The sequence below is a fragment of the Pseudorca crassidens genome, chromosome 17, assembly GCF_039906515.1.
Source record: "Pseudorca crassidens isolate mPseCra1 chromosome 17, mPseCra1.hap1, whole genome shotgun sequence".
Classification (NCBI taxonomy): domain Eukaryota; kingdom Metazoa; phylum Chordata; class Mammalia; order Artiodactyla; family Delphinidae; genus Pseudorca; species Pseudorca crassidens.
In genome coordinates this window covers 19,422,300-19,442,395 of record NC_090312.1, presented here as the reverse complement: position 1 = coordinate 19,442,395, position 20,096 = coordinate 19,422,300, and the positions used below count along the sequence as shown (strand labels likewise).

Below are 20,096 nucleotides of genomic sequence, written 5' to 3'. Positions count from 1 at the left end.
TAAGTTGCTGAGTTAGGATTTAAACCCAAGTTGGTAAAACGCTAAACCAAATGCTTTTTCTATTATACCGCCTTCCAGGAAAAGTATAGTTTCTTGGAAATTGTTAAATTGCAGTTGCTGGCTGGGTACAGTTGGGTACCAATGTAGGAAGTTACCTGTTAAAGATACACAATGTCTTTATTCTAGGTCTGTGAAAAACCGGGAGCTCTAAGATGCTTTTTTTTTCTTTCAATGTGCATAGTTTTTTTTTTTTTTATTTTTATTGGAGTCTAGTTGATTTAGAATGTTGTTAGTTTCTGCTGTACAGCAAAGTGAATCAGTTATACATATCCATATATCAACTCTTTTTTTAGATTCTTTCCCCCGTATAGGTCATTACAGAGTACTGAGTAGAGTTCTCTGTGCCATACAGTAGGCCCTTTTCCTTAGATTCCACATGTAAGCGATATCTCATGATACTTGTCTTCCTCTGTCTGACTTACTTCACTCAGTAGGAGAATCTCTAGGTCCTTCCATGTTGCTGCTGATGGAAGCGGGGAGTCCTAACCACTGGACCGCTAGGGAATTCAAGAGATGCTTTTTCTTTGTCCTTCCTTTAGGTCTGTCAGTTCGTCGTCTCTGTAAATGGGCTTAACGTACTGCACGTTGACTACCGGACGGTGAGCAACCTGATTCTGACGGGCCCACGGACGATTGTGATGGAGGTCATGGAGGAGTTAGAGTGCTGAGAGGGTAGCCCTCCCAGCCCATCCCGTGGCCTGCGGAGGATCAAAGGCAGAACAACACAAAGCTCTGCAATGACAAGACTTCTGTATACCTGGATGGTTTTGGACATACAGATCTTTTCTCCGTACATACACATCTTAATTTGAGTTTCACACACTGTTTCCCTGTTGAATGTGGAAGAACCGGGTAATACATCTTTTTTAAAAAAAACAACAAAAAAAGACTTACGTCAGTGTAGAAAAAGTTTGAGAAACAGAATTTTTTTTTACATAGTAGCATTGCCTTACTCAATTTCCATTTGCAGTTCTCATCCATTGCTTTATATCTTAGTTTGCAGAAAGTTGTTGAAATGCTTCTCTTGCCAAAACAGCGATGTGCTAAAATCCCCTTCACAGGAGTCAATAAAGTAGTTTTTACAGACTTTAAGTTGTACCGTCAACAAATGAGCATGGAACTGTTTATTAGAGGATCTAGATTTCACCAAATTTCAAATTAAAACAACATCCAAAGGAATAGTACTTGTTAATTAGCATTTTGAAGGTTCTAAATCATTCAGTGCTTAAAAGCCATCAAATTTTTGACTTAATTCCTGCCTTTAGTGTCAACTTTTCACTTAACATGTGTTTTCATTTATGGCGTTGGTCAAAAACCAAAAACCTTATAATGGTATGGTTGGGGTAGATAGGGAGATAACTACTTAAAACTATGTGCTCTGTTTTCTCTTTCTGAGCCTACATCATTTTGTTCTATCAGTCAGCAACAGCAGCTTTCTAGAAATAATCCTGAATATGTTGAATGTCGAAACAGACAAGTTTGTATATACACACATAATTCAAAATCACGCCTCTGGCAAGATTTCACTTTGAAGTTGTCCCTTTTTAAGTGAAATATTCTAGAACTTGGCCCATATATGATAAAACTTGAAACTAAATTGCCTTATTGGCCTGAATTTTCACTAGCTTTCTAGTGTGACATATTCTAAGGGCATGACATGTTGCTTATTTGGCAAGGTTATTTTTCACCAAAAGCAACTTCTTGTGTTGTAACTCTTCAGCTCACTTGTATATATGCGTGTTTCTTTTTTTGGTCTCAAAGAGAATGCATTTTGGGGCTTGGTGTATAGAGGAAGCTCCTCAACGTGCCAAATTAGGGAATCAGGGAATGCTCAATTCCTCTTATTTTCATATAATACATTCTGAACGACAAGGTTACTTTCTTATCATGTAGTAACAAAATATGAATGTTGTACCTTGGCCATTTTTGGGTGATAGGTTATCATAATGTAATGGTACTGGTGGAATGGACATACCGTGTTAAAGATACCACATATATATGTTTCTGGTAGTCCAACTTTTCTGGTCTGTAGCTTTAGTCAGAGAATAGGACTTTGAAGTAATATAGGATGGCTAACATTAATACTGTCGATCTACATTTGAGAAATATTATCGTCTCCGTGTGTATGTGCGTTTAAACTATGTGCCGGGCTGTGTGCTCTGGCACTTTACGTACGTGCTCTCTTTTAATACTCATCACAACCCAGCAGGGTTGGTATTATGCCCCCCATTTTTCAGACTTGAAAACTAAGCCTGAGCAAGTTTTAAAATGGTCTCAAGTTCACACAGTTGCAAGAACTACTAAGTGATAGAGCCTGGATTCAAACACGAGTTTATCTAATGCTAAAGCCCATGTTACTCCCTCTCCTACATTCCCCAGCCTTTCCGCATTTAGGGACCTTCCGTTGAGGGCTTATCCTGTACCCAGTGCTGTGCTAAAACTATACATTGCCTATCCTTACTGACCTGTGAGGTCAGTGTTGTCGTCATCTCCATTTTACAACTTAGGAAATGGACTCATAAAAAGGTTAGTCATATACCCAAGGCCACACAGCTAGTAAGTGGGAAGCCTTACCATTAGGCTTTAAAAAAATGTATAACATCTTTAAAAGATAAGTCCTAGGGCTTCCCTGGTGGCGCAGTGGTTGAGAGTCCGCCTGCCGATGCAGGGGACACGGGTTCGTGCCCTGGTCCGGGAAGGTCCCACATGCCGTGGAGCGGCTGGGCCCATGAGCCATGGCCGCTCTGGAGCCTGTGCTCTGCAGCGGGAGAGGCCACAACAATGAGAGGTCCGTGTACCGCAAAAAAAAAAAAAAAAAGTCCTAAATGCCTCCTGTCTGCATGTATTCATTAACTGCTAAAAGAAGGAGGAATGCCTTTTGGGTGTGGCATCTTCTTGCTGCTACCCGTCCTTTTTATGCATGTCCCAATGCCCGTTGTCTTGGACCTTGGCATAATACCACTTCCCTTCAGCCAGTCTAAGCACCAGAGAGGCATCTGCCTTTACTGACTTCACACAGCCTCCTGCCTGTGAAATTTCTTTGATTCAGAGAGTGGCATTGATATCTTGCTCAAATGAACACTAAGGTGAAGGAAGGAGGGAAGGAGGGAGAGAGGGAAGGAAGGAAGAAGGAAGAAGGAAGGATGGATGAAGGGATGGAGGGAGGGAAAGAGGGAGGGAAGGAGGGAGGGAGGGAGGGAAGGAAGAAGGAAGGAAGGGAGGATGGAAGAGAGGGAGCGAAGGAGGGAGGGAGGGAGGGAAAGAGGGAGGGAGGGAAGGAGGGAGGGAGGAAGAAGGAAGGAAGGAAGGGAGGGAGGGAAGGAGGGAGGGAGGGAGGGAGGAAGGGAATAAAAGCAGGAAGGGAGGATGGAACTGATTCCTCCTTTGACTCCCATCACCCTTAAAGTGCAAATGCCAGAGAGTTCTATTTAAGGCCAAGAGAGCTTCACCTTAGCTATAGTCCCAGCCCACCCCTGGCATCCTCACCCTGTAGTTAAAGTGAAAGCTCCAGTCCCAAAAGGGCCCCGGTCTAGCTCCCTGCAGCCTTTGCCCGTGCAGTTTCTCCTCCCTAGAATATTATTCTTTCTCCTTCTTTGCCTGGAAAAATCTGTCTTATTAATTCCGCTTAGATATTCTTAGCTAGTACCTCTGAGAAATCTTTGCCAGCAATCTAGTTCTGGGATTGATGCCCTTCTCTAAATTCCCATGGACCCCTATACACCACCCTCTTGTGATGAGAGCACTGATGACATTTCCTTTGAAATTGTCCCATTACACGTCTGTCTCCCTGACTACACTCTAAGCATCTGCAGAACAGGAACTGTGTCTTGCTGCCCAGGTAGTCCCTTCACAGTTCCTAACACAGAGCAGTATGTCCGCTATCCATTGCTGTCTAGCGAATCAACCCAAAGCACACCTTATAACCCTACTTATTTGCTCGTGATCCTGTGGGTTGGCCTTTTGGGCAAAGCTCACCTAGGATGACCAGCCCCAGCTTGATGTGGTACGCGTTGGGTTCAAACAAACGTCTGTGGTCAGGGAGCGTGTCGATTGCGGGGCTGGCTGATTGTGGATGGCTTTGTGCATATATCTCGCTGTTGGCTGGGGTGCCTCAGTTCACTTCACGTGGCCTTTCCCCATAGCTAGCCCAGGCTTTCTCATTAGGCCTCATGAGATCAAAGGGGGAGCGTGAAAACTGCAAGACCTTTTGTGGACTTGCTTGGAAGTCACACAGTGTCGCCTCCACAGCATTTTGTTGGCCAAAGCAAGTCACAAAGCTAGCCCAGAATCAAGAGGCTGGGAAACAGACTTCCTTTTGATGGGAGGAGCTGCAAAGAATCTGGCCATTTTTAAACCCACTAAGACTAGGTACTCACTATTTTTTTGAATAAAGGACCAAAAACTTACCTAGTTACTGAAAGGCTTCAGCTATCCAGATGTAAATTACTGACCAACCACTGCGTAGAAGTACAACAGTTGTGAGTAAAGCCCCACGCCTAATGAAAACTAGAGTCAGAAAAATCCTGAAATAATAGTGCTGCATGGAGCCACAGAGAGCATGGTTTCTATTCTTTGCATTTTGCTGAGGTGTGGAGTGGTCAGGTGGCGTGCCCATACTCATGAGGCTTGTTGGGGCCAGAGCCTGGGCCAAACACCAGCCTCCCGCCCTCCAATCCTATGTCCTTATACAGCCTCCTGCAGGGGAGGGTGATGCCGTGAAGACAGGCCTTTGGCTTTGGGTTATTCATAAAATGCAGCTGTGCCATGTACCTGTGCAGGTGAAGGATACATACTTTAATTAACTCAGGCCTTGAGTTGTTAAATCCTATCATTAAAAAATAAATATTTTATGTGGTATTTTGACAGTTGAACGGCTTTAAAATTTAGAAACTCCATTCCTAAATGTTACACCAAGAATGATTCTAAATTAACAGTAAGCAGTATTTCTAAGAGCTTTTATTTCCTATGTATGTGTGTGTCTGTGTGTATTGGTGTACTGTGTGTGAGAGTTCACTCATGGAGAATCCCTGAAATGGCTTACTTTGTTCCTAGAGAAAACACTTTTGGGTTTTCAGGTGTTTGTGTAATGTGTCTGTGTTTTTGTGATAGAGACAGAAATCATTTTTCGTTAATTCTTTAGCATAGGATTTGAAAGCCATGTTGGTTAATTCTGCTGTAGAGAGAAAAATGCAGCTGCCTTTTGGGTTGGTTCTGTTATCTGATGTGTTCTTATTAATATCTGATAAATAATTGTATAAATTGATACATTTCTAGTTGAGAAATGGTGGGTAACATGAAGAAGATATCCATGTTTGAGTAGATTAGATACTGTCAGCTTCACACTACCTTATAAAAGGTGAATGCATTGGAGTGGTAGCAATTAATAATTTAAAAATCATTGCTTTCGGGCCAGAATTGAGTCTCACGTTTCCAAATACTCATTACTTTCAAATATGTTGTGAAAATAATCTGCTTTTAAGATCTACTTGAATGATGTTGACTATTCTCTCCCATTGAATATTAATCCTGTTTCATTTTGGTTATACATGATCAGAATAACTCTAGAACATTTCAGTTTTGCAAATTGGTTGGAGTCTATTGGTGTCATTGACCATGGTTTTACTCATTTAAGGCAGAATTTCAGGTGTAATATGTTTGTCCTCAGTTCAATACCAAAAGGACAAATCTGCAGTGTACCAAAAGGAAGTTCATCATCAAAGTTAGCATATGGTATTGTCAAATGCATTAATATATGTACTTAATATATATGTTTATTTTTAAATTAGGTTGAAATTTATTTTCTCCATTTCTTAAAAATTATAGCAAAATACTTAAAATTATAATATGAAAATAGACAGTATAGCATGAAATAAATGTTAAATTTTTAAAACAATGACTTTAGGGTTCTAGCTTTTTCTGTCTTTTAGAACAAATTAGCCATTTTTTTTATCCTAAGAAAGGGTTGCATTGTAAAGCTGATCTACTACTAACCCATCAGAGAAAACACATGGGACTCATATCTAATTCTCTAATGTAGCCAAAAGTGCCATTTGTAAAACTACTTAATGATGGATGTTTTCTGAAGCTCTTTTGCCTGGAAAAAAAAAAGTGCATTAAAAAGCTTTTTCTGTAGTGTATTTGATTTGGAATCATTTCCTCACTACATAGTTACTGATGTGTGTTATGGAATAGTCTATATGGAAATATGCTATGTCGTTGTTTACTATTTTGAGAGAATGCTATTTTTTTGCTTTTTGTTTTTTTTTCAACTAATTAGGAAATCAGTTACACAATTCAGTATGTGTAGGGTAGAAGTATGGAGATGAGTGGTTATTCAGACTACGTGCAATATTAACCAAAAGGACTTTACATTTTTCTCTCATTTATTCACTTGCTCTTTCATTCATTCAAGAAACCTCACTGAGGACCTGTGTTTTGCTGGACAGTATATATAGGCCCTGGAAGTATAAAACTGAGTAGACTGGACCCTGGATTCAGCTCATCCTTCAAGAGTCACCTCTAGGCCTGTCTCCTAGAAGACTTCTCTCCATGGAGAGGTGGGAATATGAAATCCTGGGTTGATACGGGTGTTTTAATACCACAAACCACCATCCAACCCCAGGACCAGAACACTGACAACAACTTATATTTAAACTGTTGTCTCCTTCCCAATCCTGTCCCCCACTTTCCCTTACCCAAGGAAAGCACAATGGCAAATGTTGAGTTTACCATTCATTCTCTTGTTCTTTTTTTTTTTCTTTCTTCGGCTGTGCAGCAGTGAAAGCGCTGAGTCTTAACCACTGGACTGCCAGGGAGTTCCCCACTGTTCTTTTTGTTCTTAATCATTGTTTAGGTTTTTTAAAAAACGAACTTTATTAAAAGAACATCAAGTTTTATATAAACTTCTGGGACTTGCTTGTTTTCATTCAAGATTATATTACTAAGATTCTTCTAGATTTTTATATGTAGTTATAATTAATTCATTTTTTACAGCTTCATAAATTTCCAGAGCACAAATTTTGTCTGTTTTCTTGACAATGGGCATTTGGGTTGTTTCCATTGTTGTTGTTGTCATAAGTAGGATTACTATGAACATTCTGATATCATCTCCTGGGTACAAGTGTAGGAGTTTCTCTTCGGTATCCACAAGAATTTCTGAGTCATAGGAAATGTGAATACTGACTCTACAAGATCACATGTAACTAGTTTGCAAAGTGGTTGAACCAATGTAGTTGCCCATCTGAAATATAAAAGTGATATATGTTGATCAGTATCTTATCCAACACCTATATTCTGAAACTTCTTAATTTTTGTCAAATGTTTATTAGGTCAATGATATTGAGAATTCTCATTTGCTGCAAAGTTCATAAAGTTTAAAGCACAAAAAATGTAAGAAGTCGTTTGTGATCCTAACTTAGTATATCAGTGTCTTCTTTACGCACAGGATGTCTTTGAAACTTTTTACCCTACAACAACTCTATGATTTTGATGAAACAAGGATTACTGGAAGCCATGTAACATCTTCAAAAACACCCAACAAAGAATTTATTAAGCACCTACTATGGGCCTGTAACTAAATCTTTCAAACAGCAGTAAATAAGAAAGGTCCCAGTCCTTACGAAGTTTATATATTCTTGGGGGACTAAAAGAAGTTCTGCACCCAGTTCCATTGTGGGGGGTTCCTCCAGCACCATCAAGCGATGCTCCAACACCAACAAGGTGTCCTATAATTCAACCTAATTCTGACACTATCTACCTGGATACAGCATTAGATTCAACAGTTTAAGGGTTCAGACCTACAAGACTGCCCCTCCCCTTCACTTCAGCTGCCAATTGCAAGCCCAGGTTATCACCTGTGCTTCTGATTGAATGGATCAGAGGTTCTCATGACCCTTTCCTTGTGTTTGATTAATTTGCTAGAGCGGCACACAGAAAGCAGAGAAATGTTTTACTTATTAGATTACTGCTTTATTGTAAAAGGATATAACTCAGGAATGGACAGATGGAAGAGATGCACAGGGAATGGTAAGGGGAAAGGGCATGAAGCTTCCATGTCCTCTCAGAACATGCCACTCTCCCTAAATCTCCATGTGTTCAACAACCCCAAAGCTTTCCCAACCCCAATCTTTTTATTTTATTTCATTTATTATTTTAATTTTTGAATTTTATTTTTTAACACAACAGGTTCTTATTAGTTATCTATTTTATACATATTAGTATATATATGTCAATCCCAATCTTCCAATTCATCCCACCACGACCACCAAACCCGCCGCTTTCCCCCCTTGGTGTCCATACATTTGTTCTCTACATCTGTGTCTCTATTTCTGCCCTGCAAACAGGTTCATCTGTACCATTTTTCTAGGTTCCACATATATGTGTTAATATATGATATTTGTTTTTCTCTTTCTGACTTACTTCACTCTGTATGACAGTCTCTAGATCCATCCACGTCTCTACAAATGACCCAATTTCATTCCTTTTTATGACTGAGTAATATTCCATTGTATGTGTGTACCACAACTTCTTTATCCATTCATCTGTCGATGGACACTTAGGTTGCTTCCATGTTCTAGCTATTGTAAATACTGCTGCAATGAACACTGGGGTGCATGTATCTTTTTGAATTATGGTTTTCTCTGGGTATATGCCCAGTAGTGGGATTGCTGGGTTATATGGTAATTCTATTTTTACTTTTTTAAGGAACCTCCATACTGTTCTCCATAGTGGCTGTATCAATTTACATTCCCACCAACAGTGCAAGAGGGTTCCTTTTTCTCCACACCCTCTCCAACATTTGTTGTTTGTACATTTTCTGATGATGCCCATTCTAACTGGTGTGAGGTGATACCTCATTGTAGTTTTGATTTGCCATTCTCTAATAATTAGTGATGTTGAGCAGCTGTTCATGTGCTTCTTGGCCATCTGTATATCTTCTTTGGAGAAATGTTTATTTAGGTCTTCTGCCCATTTTTGGATAGGGTTGTTTGTTTTTTTAATTGTGAGTGGCATGAGCTCTTTATATATTTTGGAGATTAATCCTTTGTCGGTAGATTCATTTGCAAATATTTTCTCCCATTCTGAGGGTTGTCTTTTCGTCTTGTTTGTAGTTTCCTTTGCTGTGCAAAAGCTCTTAAGTTTCATTAGGTCCCATTTGTTTATTTTTGTTTTTATTTCCATTTCTGTAGGAGGTGGGTCAAAAAGGATCTTGCTGTGATTTATGTCATAGAGTGTTCTGCCTATGTTTTCCTCTAAGAGTTTTATAGTGTCCGGTCTTACATTTAGGTATCTAATCCATTTTGAGTTTATTTTTGTGTATGGTGTTAGGGAGTGTTCTAATTTCATTCTTTTACATGTAGCTGTCCAGTTTTCCCAGCACCACTTATTGAAGAGACTATCTTTTCTTCATTGTGTATCCTTGCCTCCTTTGTCATAGATTAGTTCACTGTAGGTGTGTGGGTTTATCTCTGGGCTTTCTATCCTGTTCCATTGATCTATGATCTGTTTTCTGTGGCAGTACCATATTGTCTTGATTACTGTAGCTTTGTAGTATAGTCTGAAGTCAGGGAGCCTGATTCCTCCAGCTCCATTTCTTTCTCAAGATTGCTTTGACTATTTGGGGTCTTTTGTGTTTCCATACAAATTGTGAAATTTTTTGTTCTAGTTCTGTGAAATATGCCATTGGTAGTTTGATAGCGATTGCATTGAATCTGTAGATTGCTTTGGGTAGTATAGTCATTTTTACAATGTTGATTCTTCCAATCCAAGAGCATGGTATATCTCTCCCTCTGTTTGTATCATCTTTAATTTATTTCATCACTGTCTTATAGTTTTCTGCATACAGGTCTTTTGTCTCCTTAGGTAGGTTTATTCCGAGGTATTTTATTCTTTTTGTTGCAATGGTAAATGGGAGTGTTTCCTTAATTTCTCTTTCAGATTTTTCATCATTAGTGTATAGGAATGCAAGAGATCTCTGTGCATTAATTTTGTATCCTGCAACTTTACCAAATTCATTGATTAGCTCTGGTAGTTTTCTGGTAGCATCTTTAGCATTCTCTATGTATAGTATAATGTCATCTGCAGTGACAGTTTTACTTCTTTACCAATTTGGATTCCTTTTATTTCTTTTTCTTCTCTGATTGCCATGGCTAGGACTTTTAAAATTATGTTGAATAATAGTGGTGTGAGTGGACATCCTTGTCTTGCTCCTGATCTTAGAGGAAATACTTTCAGTTTTTCACCATTGAGAATGACGTTTGCTGTGGGTTTGTTGTATATGGACTTTATTATGTTGAGGTAGGTTCCCTCTATGCCCACTTTCTGAAGAGTTTTTTTATCATAAATCGGTGTTGAATTTTGTCAAAAGCTTTCTCTGCATCTATTGAGATGATCATATGGTTTTTCTCCTTCAACTTGTTAATATGGTTTATCACATTGATTGATTTGCGTACATTGAAGAATCCTTGCATCCCTGGGATAAATCCCACTTGATCATGGTGTATGATCCTTTTAATGTGCTGTTGGATTCTCTTTGCTAGTATTTTGTGGAAGATTTTTGCATCTGTATTCATCAGTGACATTGGTCTGTAATTTTCTTTTTTTGTAGTATCTTTGTCTAGTTTTGGTATCAGTGTGATGGTGGCCTCGTAGGATGAGTTTGGGAGTGTTCATTCCTCTGCCGTTTTTTGGAAGAGTTTGAGAAGGATGGGTGTTAGCTCTTCTCTAAATGTTTGATAGAATTCACCTGTGAAGCCATCTGGTCCTGGACTTTTGTTTGTAGAACATTTTTAATCACAGTTTCAATTTCATTACTTGTGATTTATCTGTTCACATTTTCTATTTCTTCCTGTTTCAGTCTTGGAAGTTTATACCTTTCTAAGAATTTGTCCATTTCTTCCAGGTTGTCCATTTTATTGGCATAGAGTTGCTTGTAGTAGTCTCTTAGGATGCTTTGTATTTCTGTGGTCCATTGTAACTTCTCCTTTTTCATTTCTAATTTTATTGATTTGAGTCCTCCCCCTCTTTTTTTTGATGAGTCTGGCTAAAGGTTTATCAATTTTGTTTATCTTCTCAAAGAACCAGCTTTTAGTTTTATTAATGTTTGCTATTGTTTTCTTTGTTTCTATCTCATTTATTTCTGCTCTGCTGTTTATGATTTCTTTCCTTCTACTAACTTTGGGTTTTGTTTGTTCTTCTTTCTCTAATTCCTTTAGGTGTAAGGTTAGAGGGTTTATTTGAGATTTTTCTTGTTTCTTAAGGTAGGCTTGTATTGCTATAAAACCTGTAACTGATTTCTAATCTCATAGCATTGTGGTCAGAAAAGATGCTTGATATGATTTCAACTTTCTTAAATTTACCAAGGCTTGATTTGTGACCCAAGATGTGATCTATCCTGGAGAATGTTCCGTGTGCACTTGAGAAGAAGTGTAATCTGCTGTTTTTGGATGGAATGTCCTATAAATATCAATTAAATATATCTGGTCTATTTTGTCATTTAAAGCTTGTGTTTCCTTATTGATTTTCTGTCTGGATGATCTGTCCATTGGTGTTAGTGAGGTGTTAAAGTCCCCCACTATTACTGTGTTACTGTTGATTTCCTCTTTTATAGCTGTTAGCAGTTGCCTTATGTATTGAGGTGCTCATATGTTGGGTGCATATATATTTAAAATTGTTATATCTTTTTCTTGGGTTGATCCCTTGATCATTATGTAGTGTCCTTGCTTGTCTCTTGCAACATTCTTTATTTTAAAGTCTATTTTGTCTGATATGAGTATAGCTACTCCAGCTTTCTTTTGATTTCCATTTGCATGGAATATCTTTTTCCATCCCCTCACTTTCAGTCTGTATGTGTCCCTCACTTTCAGTCTGTATGTGTCCCTAGGTCTGAAGTGGGTCTCTTGTAGACAGCATATATATGGGTCTTCTTTTTGTATCCATTCAGCAAGCCTATGTATTTTGGTTGGAGCATTTAATCTATTCACGTTTAAGGTAATTATCAATATGTATGTTCCTATTACCATTTTCTTAATTATTATGGGTTTGTTTTTGTAGGTCCTTTTCTTCTCTTGTGTTTCCCACTTAGAGAAGTTCCTTTAGTGTTTGTTGTAGAGCTGGTTTTGTGGTGCTGAATTCTCTTAGCTTTTGCTAGTCTGTAAAGCTTTTGATTTTTCTGTCGAATCTGAATGAGATCCTTGCCGGGTAGAGTAATCTTGGCTGTATGTTTTTCCCTTTCATCACTTTAAATATATCGTGCCACTCCCTTCTGGCTTGTAGAGTTTGTGCTGAGAAATCAGCTGTTAACCTTCTGGGAGTTCCCTTGTATGTTATTTGTCGTTTTTCCCTTGTTGCTTTCAATAAATTTTCTTTTCCTTTAATTTTTGTCAATTTGATTACTATGTGTCTCAGAGTGTTTTTCCTTGGGTTTATCCTGCCTGGGACTCTCTGCACTTCCTGGACTTGGGTGGCTATTTCCTTTCCCATGTTAGGGAAGTTTTCAACTCTAATCTCTTCAAATATTTTCTCGGGTCTTTTCTCTCTCTCTTCTCCTTCTGGGACCCCTATAATGTGAATGTTGGTGCCTTTAATGTTGTCCCAGAGGTCTCTTGGGCTGTCTTCATTTCTTTTCATTCTTTTTTCTTTATTCTGTTCGACAGCAGTAAATTCCACCATTCTGTCTCCCAGGTCACTTATCCGTTCTTCTGCTTCAGTTACTCTGCTATTGATTCCTTCTAGTGTATTTTTCATTTCAGTTATTGTATTGTTCATCTCTGTTTGTTCTTTAATTCTTCTAGGTCTTTGTTAAACATTTCTTGCACCTTCTTGATCTTTGCTTCCATTCTTTTTCTGAAGTTCTGGATCATCTTCACTATCATTATTCTGAATTCTTTTTCTGGAAGGTTGCCTGTCTCCACTTCATTTAGGTGTTTTTCTGGGGTTTTATCTTGTTCCTTCATCTGGTACAAAGTCCTCTGCCTTTTCATTTTGTCTATCTTTCTTTGAATGTGGTTTTCCTTCCACATGTTCCAGAGTTGTAGTTCTTACTTCTGCTGTCTGCCCTCTGGTGGATGAGGCTATCTAAGTGGCATGTTCAAGCTTTCTGATGAGAGGAACTGGTGGTGTGTAGGGTGTTGCTCTGGTGGGCAGAGCTCAGTAAAACTTTTATCCACTTGTCTGCTGATGGGTGGGGTTGGGTTCCCTCCCTGGTGGTTGTTTGGCTTGAGGCAACCTAGCACTGGAGCCTACCTGGCTCTTTGGTGGGACTAATGGCGGACTCTGGGAGGGCTCACGCCAAGGAGTACTTCCCAGAACATCTACTGCCAGTGTCCTTGTCCACACGGGGAGCCACAGCCATCCCCCCACCTCTGCAGGAGACCCTCCAACACTAGCAGGTAGGTCTGGTTCAGTCTCCTATGGGGTCACTGCGCATTCCCCTGGGTCCCGATGCACACACTACTTTGTGTGTGCCCTCCAAGAGTGGAGTCTCTGTTTCCCCTAGTCCTGTCAAAGTCCTACAATCAAATCCCGCTAGCCTTCAAAGTCTGATTCTCTGAGAATTCCTCCTCCCATTGCCGGACCCCCAGTTGGGAAGCCTGACGTGGGGCTCAGAACCTTCAATCCAGTAGATGGACTTCTGTGGTATACGTGTTCTCCAGTTTGTGAGTCACCCACCCTGCAGTCATGGGATTTGATTTTATTGTGATTGCGCTCCTCCTACCATCTCATTGTGGCTTCTCCTTTGTCTCTGGATGTGGGGTATCTTTTCTGGTGAGTTCCAGTGTCTTCCTGTTGATGATTGTTCAGCAGTTAGTTGTGATTCTGGTCCTCTCGACAGAGGGAGTGAGTGCATGTCCTTCTAGTCCGCCATCTTCAAGAGCCAACCTTTTGATTTTTTAAATGGAGGTTTCGTTACACTGGCATGATTAATTAAATCTTTGGCCGTTGGCAGTCAATTCAACCTCCAGTCCCTTTCCCCTCCCCAGAAGTCAGGGAGGTGGGATTCAAAGTTCCAACCCTGTAATCACATGGTTGGTTCTTCTGGCAACCACCTTTAGGGGTGTGTGGAAAGTCACCTCATTAACATAACACAAGACACCTTTATTGCTCTCATCACTTAGGAAATTCCAAAGGTTTTAGGAGTTCTGTGCCAGAAATGTGACAAAGACCAAATATGTGTTACTATGAATCACAGCATCACAGAGACATAGAAAATAATTATATAAATAAAATAATTCATTTTAGATGGGGGTAAGTCATAAGAGGTAAATGAAACCAGATGGGGTGATAGAGAATGACCAGGATTTCATGCGGTGGTTAGTGAAAACAGCTGCCACATTACTCATTTCCAGTGGGGCACCTCTCACGTGATGGTCCATGTGGACAGCGCCCCCTGGAGTTATGCAGTGCAACAACCTTGAGGAAAAGCTTCTACAAACTTGAAGTTTTGAGTTAATGCCTAAAGGATGGGATTGAACCAGCCTTAAAGAAGGACTGCAGGTAAAGGAAGCAAGTCTAAAGGTACTGAAGCTGGAGAGGTTGTGAGGGTTAAGGGCTCTGGATACATACAGGCCTGGATTCAGATTCCAGCTGTAGCACTTAGGAGCACATCCAGTTACTCACCTCTGAGGCATCAATTTCCTTGTCTGTAAAATGAGGATACCAGTACCCACCCCATTTGACTATGAAAATTAAATGAGAGAGTGCGTGTAAAATGCTCACTCTTGTGCCTGATCCATACTAAATAACCAGTAATTGGATGTCTCTCTTGTTTTGTTTGTGTACTAAATGGAAAAGAAAATGCTCTCTGGGCTTCCCTGGTGGCGCGGTGGTTGCGAGTCTGCCTGCCGATGCAGGGGACACGGGTTTGTGCCCTGGTCCGGGAAGATCCCACGTGCCGCGGAGCGGCTGGGCCCGTGAGCTGTGGCCGCTGAGCCTGCGCGTCCGGAGCCTGTGCTCCGCAACGGGAGAGGCCACAGCAGTGAGAGGCCCGCGTACCGCAAAATAAAAAAAAAAAAAAAGAAAATGCTCTCTGGAGAAGCTAGAGTTTTCCCTAAACTCATGTCAACTTACTTGTACCTGGGACTGGACTTCAGGCCCCCAAAATGCTCGGTCAGTGCTCTTTTCAGTACATCTCTCTGTGCCTTGGGTTTCTCATTTTTGAGAAATAACAATCTCATAAGGCTCTTATGGAGATTAATGAGTTAATACATTTAAAGGTCTTGGCATAGTGCCTGGCAAGTAGTTAAGTACTCCAAAAACAACCAACGATAGCTATTGTTATCATTTTTAGTACTATACCATGCTGATTATCTGATACCTTGAAAGACCCACACGAATCCATATGATCGCCTTTATATATTGTCTGTACCTATATGTTTTCATCACCGACAATATGTTACTGAACCAAACTCAGGTTTGCTTTCCTGCGCACAGTAAAGCCAATCTACTGACACCAGGTTATGGTGAAGGAAAGGGCAGCATTTATTTTAACAGTGCCAAATACAAGGAGGATGGGTGGCTCCTGCTCTAGAACCCTGAACTCCCCAATGGTTTTCAGCTAAAAGTTTTTATAGGCATAATTTGGGTGAGGTCTGCAGGGTGTGTGGCTTTCTTCAGGTTGGTTGGTGGTGAGATAACTGGGTGGTACTCCAGGAATCTTAGGCTCAGCCTGAAGTTACCACCTGGGTGGGGGCCTTAGTTCCTGCAGAAGAACTCAATGATATTGTGATGTATATTCCTTGAGGAAGAACCAGGACCCTGCCTCAAGGCTGCACTGTTGTTGCTTGACTGCTCCTCCCTTGTTTCTGCATTTGCTCCCTTCCTGGTTTTGTTTTTTGTTTGTTTGTTTGTTTGTATATTGGTGGCCTGCGGGGATCTTAGTTCCCTGACTAGGGATTAAGCCTGGGCCTGGCAGTGAAAGCACTGGAGTCCTAACCACTGGTCTGCCAGAGAATTCCCTTCTGGCACTTTAAGATCCTATGAAGAAAGCAATAGTCATCAATTGTTGTGCCCCACCTTCCTTGGCAAACCCTATCTCTCAGGGTATATTGGAGACTTAGTTTTGATTCTAAAGGAAGTTCTCTTCCTGAGCACACCTTAACTGAGACGTCATTCCATCTGTCCATCTGTCTTTAGTGGGCAGCTTCCCAAGTCTAGAGATTTAGGATTCATGCCGGAATTACGTAAGCAAAGATCACCACCTTGTGCTTCTGTTGGCACAAGCTTTCTGCAGGCAGGGAGTGGAGACACAGGTTGCTGCTTGCCTTGTACATCTGACGAAGGTAGTGAGCAAAATAATGGAGTGCTCGGTGAGGAACTTGGCGAAGTGTCTCCTGTCCTTACATCTGGGATTTGACAACTCTTTTCCTTTGCCTGTCATTCTGACTTTCTTTCTTTGCCTCCTGGGACCCCACAGCATCTTCTAAATTCCCTTTGTTCCCTTGGGGTTAAACATTAAACTCATTTCTTCCTGAAGTCTGAAATGTCTGGGTCCACAGAGGCCAGTTCATAATATAAACTTTATGAAGGTGGCTAGTGACACGTCTTGAGATCCAACCTGAGTGGATGGGTCTTGGGTGGATAGGCCAGTGAGGAGAAAGGAAGAGAGAAGAAGGGCATTGGTTCTGTTACCCTAACTTTGAAAATGTGTATGTAGCCAAAACTCTGAGAGGAGCCCAGATTTTACAAGTTCTGGATGTTTCTGCCACCGTGAAATGTGAAGAAGTAGAATACTTGCCCTTATTCTTGAGCCTGGGAAACCCATGGGCCATGTGACTCGGGAACATGAAGGTGCATTCATGATTAAGCAGAGAGGCTCCCAGGTCTGGTGTTTCATAGCAGGAAAGGGAAGGAAACAAATGCTGTGAGCTCTAAGGAAGACGAGTCTGCACATGTCAGACCAGCCGGTCTGTGTGAGACAAAGAACCCCTGTTTTTTTCAGATTTTCTTTCAGCCAGTCTGAGCTACATTGGGTATGAAAAACTGTTTCTAGTGCTTTCCTTGCTTGAAACAGAATGAGGGGAGTTCCCTGGTGGCCCAGTGGTTAGGACTCCGCATTTCCAGGGACACGGGTTTGATCCATGGTTGACCCCACAAGCCACGTGGTGCAGCCAAAGAAAGGAAAAAAAGAAGAAGGGGAACGAGGAGGAGGTCCTGTACCATCTTTTTGTTTATTATCACCAGCTGGTAATCCACTCACTTCCTTCTCTCCTTACCAGTCCATGGTCTTTGTTTTCCTTCTTGCTGACGAGAATTAGCTTGTCCCGTACTCCACACTTCCACATGAGTGTATAAATGGAAACAAAAGTATGACATCACAATCATCTCTTTTTACATTGGTAAGAGACTTTGTAAATTTGCTGGTTTATTCTGTCATTCTATGAATGGAGAAACAGTCCTAGAAAAATTAATAAGAATAACAATAAACAATAATAGCTAATGTTTATTGCACTCTCAATATATACCAGCTAGTCTGTTGTTTTCTAGGGATGATCTAACGTAACTCCATAAGGTAGGTTCTAGTAAAAATCCTCATTTTATAGGCAAGGAGCTCTCTAGGGAGGTGGAGTTGGTGGCACGAGGCCACACACCAGCCAAGTGGTGGGTCAGAATTGGAACCAGTCACTGACTACTGATGGTATCTGGCTCCTGTGGCCGCCCGGGTGGCCCAAGGATCCAAGATCACACATGCTCGTAGTAGCAGAGAACCACTGAGAGCCAGAACTAGCTCCTTGCAAGGACTCCACTTCCTTGATGTTGCTGTGGGGTCCACACGCATCATTGCACGCCTCAGCTGTGATGATCCAGGGCTCATTCCCCTTCCCTGGTGGCTGCTGTTTCACGCTGACTTTCCTCCTGCAGACATCAGGGGTTACGCCTGTTTTCCTCTTTCTTCTCAACGTCACTACGCATCATTTGGTTCATCCTTAGGGTTTCCTTTGTTACAAAACTGGGGTGTGTGTGTGTGGCTATTTTTCCAAGATGCTCTTCTGCAAGCAAACACTCAGACACTTTTGTTCTCATGCATGCATTTCATTTCATTCATTCAACACATAATAATAATAATAATAATTTTTTTTAAAAAAAGTAACTTGGGAGCCCTAGAGGATAGGAACTACATCAACAAATCCTATATCTCCAGGACCTAAGAAGGTCCCCAGCACACAGTAACCTCTCAATTAATGTTTGTTAAATAAAAGTTTGTGTTTGTAAAAATCTCAAATTTACAATATACTTTCCTGAGATGGAAGTGGCTGCGAAGCCTTGCTGCCTCCTCTTTCCTGCCTTATTTCTTAGACGGCCTGTGAGAGGCACTCCACCCCCCTTTTCATTCATTCCTGGAAGCAGCCTTGTGTGTATCTTAGTTTTCCCTAGGTCCTCCCATAAGGCCAGACTGACATCTACTGGAGCACAGGAGACCTTCAGTCTGGCATCTTTCTTGAAGCTTAGAGAAAAGAAAGTGAACTTACAGCAAGGACAGAGGACAGACAAAGGGAACTTCTTTTTTTTTGTAATCCCCTACCCCTATCTTGTCCCCCCCTGCTTCCCTCTCCCCACTGGTAACCACTAGTTTGTTCTCTATGAGTCTGCTTTTGTTTTGTTATATTTACTGGTTTGCTGTATTTTTTAGATTCCACATGTAAGTGATGTTATATAGTATTTGTCTTTTTCTGACTTATTTCACTTAGCATAATGCCCTCTGAGTCCATCCATGTTGTTGCAAATGGCAAAATTTCATTCTTTTTATTTGTTTGTTTTTTGTTTTTGCGGTACGCGGGCCTCTCACTGTTGTGGCCTCTCCCGTTGCGGAGCACAGGCTCCGGACGTGCAGGCTCAGCGGCCATGGCTCACAGGTCCAGCCACTCCACGACATGTGGGATCCTCCCAGACCGGGGCACGAACCTGTGTCCCCTGCATTGGCAGGCGGACTCTCAACCACTGCGCCAGCAGGGAAGCCCAAAATTTTATTCTTTTTATGGCTGAGTAGGATTCCAGTGTGTGTGTGTGTGTGTGTGTGTGTGTGTGTGTGTCTGTGTCTGTGTATCTCCAGAATTACTTCTTTACAAGGACAGACGTTTAGGTCACAGACCCACCTTAAAAGGAATGAAGGCAAATCCCCAGGACTCCAGGCTTCTAGAAAGAGTTTCTCAACGGTAGTAGTGATACAACTACTGAGCCCGTGTGCCACAACTGCTGAAGCCCGCGCACCTACAGCCTGTGCTCTGCAACAAGAGAAGCTGCTGCAATGAGAAGCCTGCGCACTGCAACGAAGAGTAGCCCCCTCTTGCCCCAACTAGAGAAAGCCCGCGCACAGCAACGAAGACCCAATGCAGCCAAAAATAATAAATAAATAAATAAATAAATGATAATAGTGATAGTTATTGAATGTCCATTCTGTGCCATGCCCATGTTAAGTATTTTATGCGCATTACTAAGTGTTTTATTTACTTTCTGCACATTGTCCCGAGTAACCATTTTCTAATGCATGTCACGATGTTTTATCAACTCCACCTTTGCTTTTGATCTTCTCCCTCCCCTACAACCTCCATCATGAGAACAACTAGGTTATAAGGCCAGGGCTTTGTGATATAGCTAGACTTATCACTCACGCACGAATGTGCGTACACACACACACACACACACACACAGATGTGAAGGAAATGAAACTTTCCTCTTAATGCAGGTTGTGAGAGTTGTGCTGTCTTCATTTCTGACAAATTCTTCATGCTTGGATCTGTTGTGCTTTTCTTACATGAATTAGAAGTCAGGAAGAGTGTGTTGAAGTTTTCACTTAGAAATAGGAACACGTCATCTGATTCTGGAAGACTACCTCAACATCCTAGCTAAGTTACTGACTATGACATTTTCTCAGGAGAGAAAGGGACTGTTCATAATCCAAGATCATTAGTGCCTAGAATGAGAAAAACTCAATGGTGATGTGTATTTACGGTTTTTTAACACAACGCACGTAATTGTTAGGGGGCTTCCTGAATTCAGCTCGCAGCCCTGTGAAGCAAGAGCAGAATGCACACCCACCCGCC

General features: G+C 41.1%; 1 protein-coding gene across 5 annotated transcripts in view; it reads left to right on the top strand.

The window, feature by feature from the left end:
- The window catches only part of DEPTOR (DEP domain containing MTOR interacting protein), a 172,466-nt gene that overhangs the window by 141,190 nt on the left and 11,180 nt on the right, over positions 1-20,096 (top strand). Inside the window, exons 9-10 of one of the 5 annotated variants that reach the window (XR_010936185.1) lie at positions 6,473-6,617; positions 7,505-7,674. The exons of 2 other annotated variants lie outside the window; for them this stretch is intronic. Coding sequence is in view for 2 of the 3 variants with exons in the window: in XM_067711395.1 (XP_067567496.1) it covers positions 600-728 (129 nt within the window). In the remaining variant the exon portion in view is untranslated. Of the gene's footprint in view, positions 1-599; positions 6,193-6,472; positions 7,450-7,504; positions 7,675-20,096 lie in introns of those variants that run through there. 2 more of the 5 variants (XM_067711398.1, XM_067711395.1) reach the window with 2 other exon arrangements.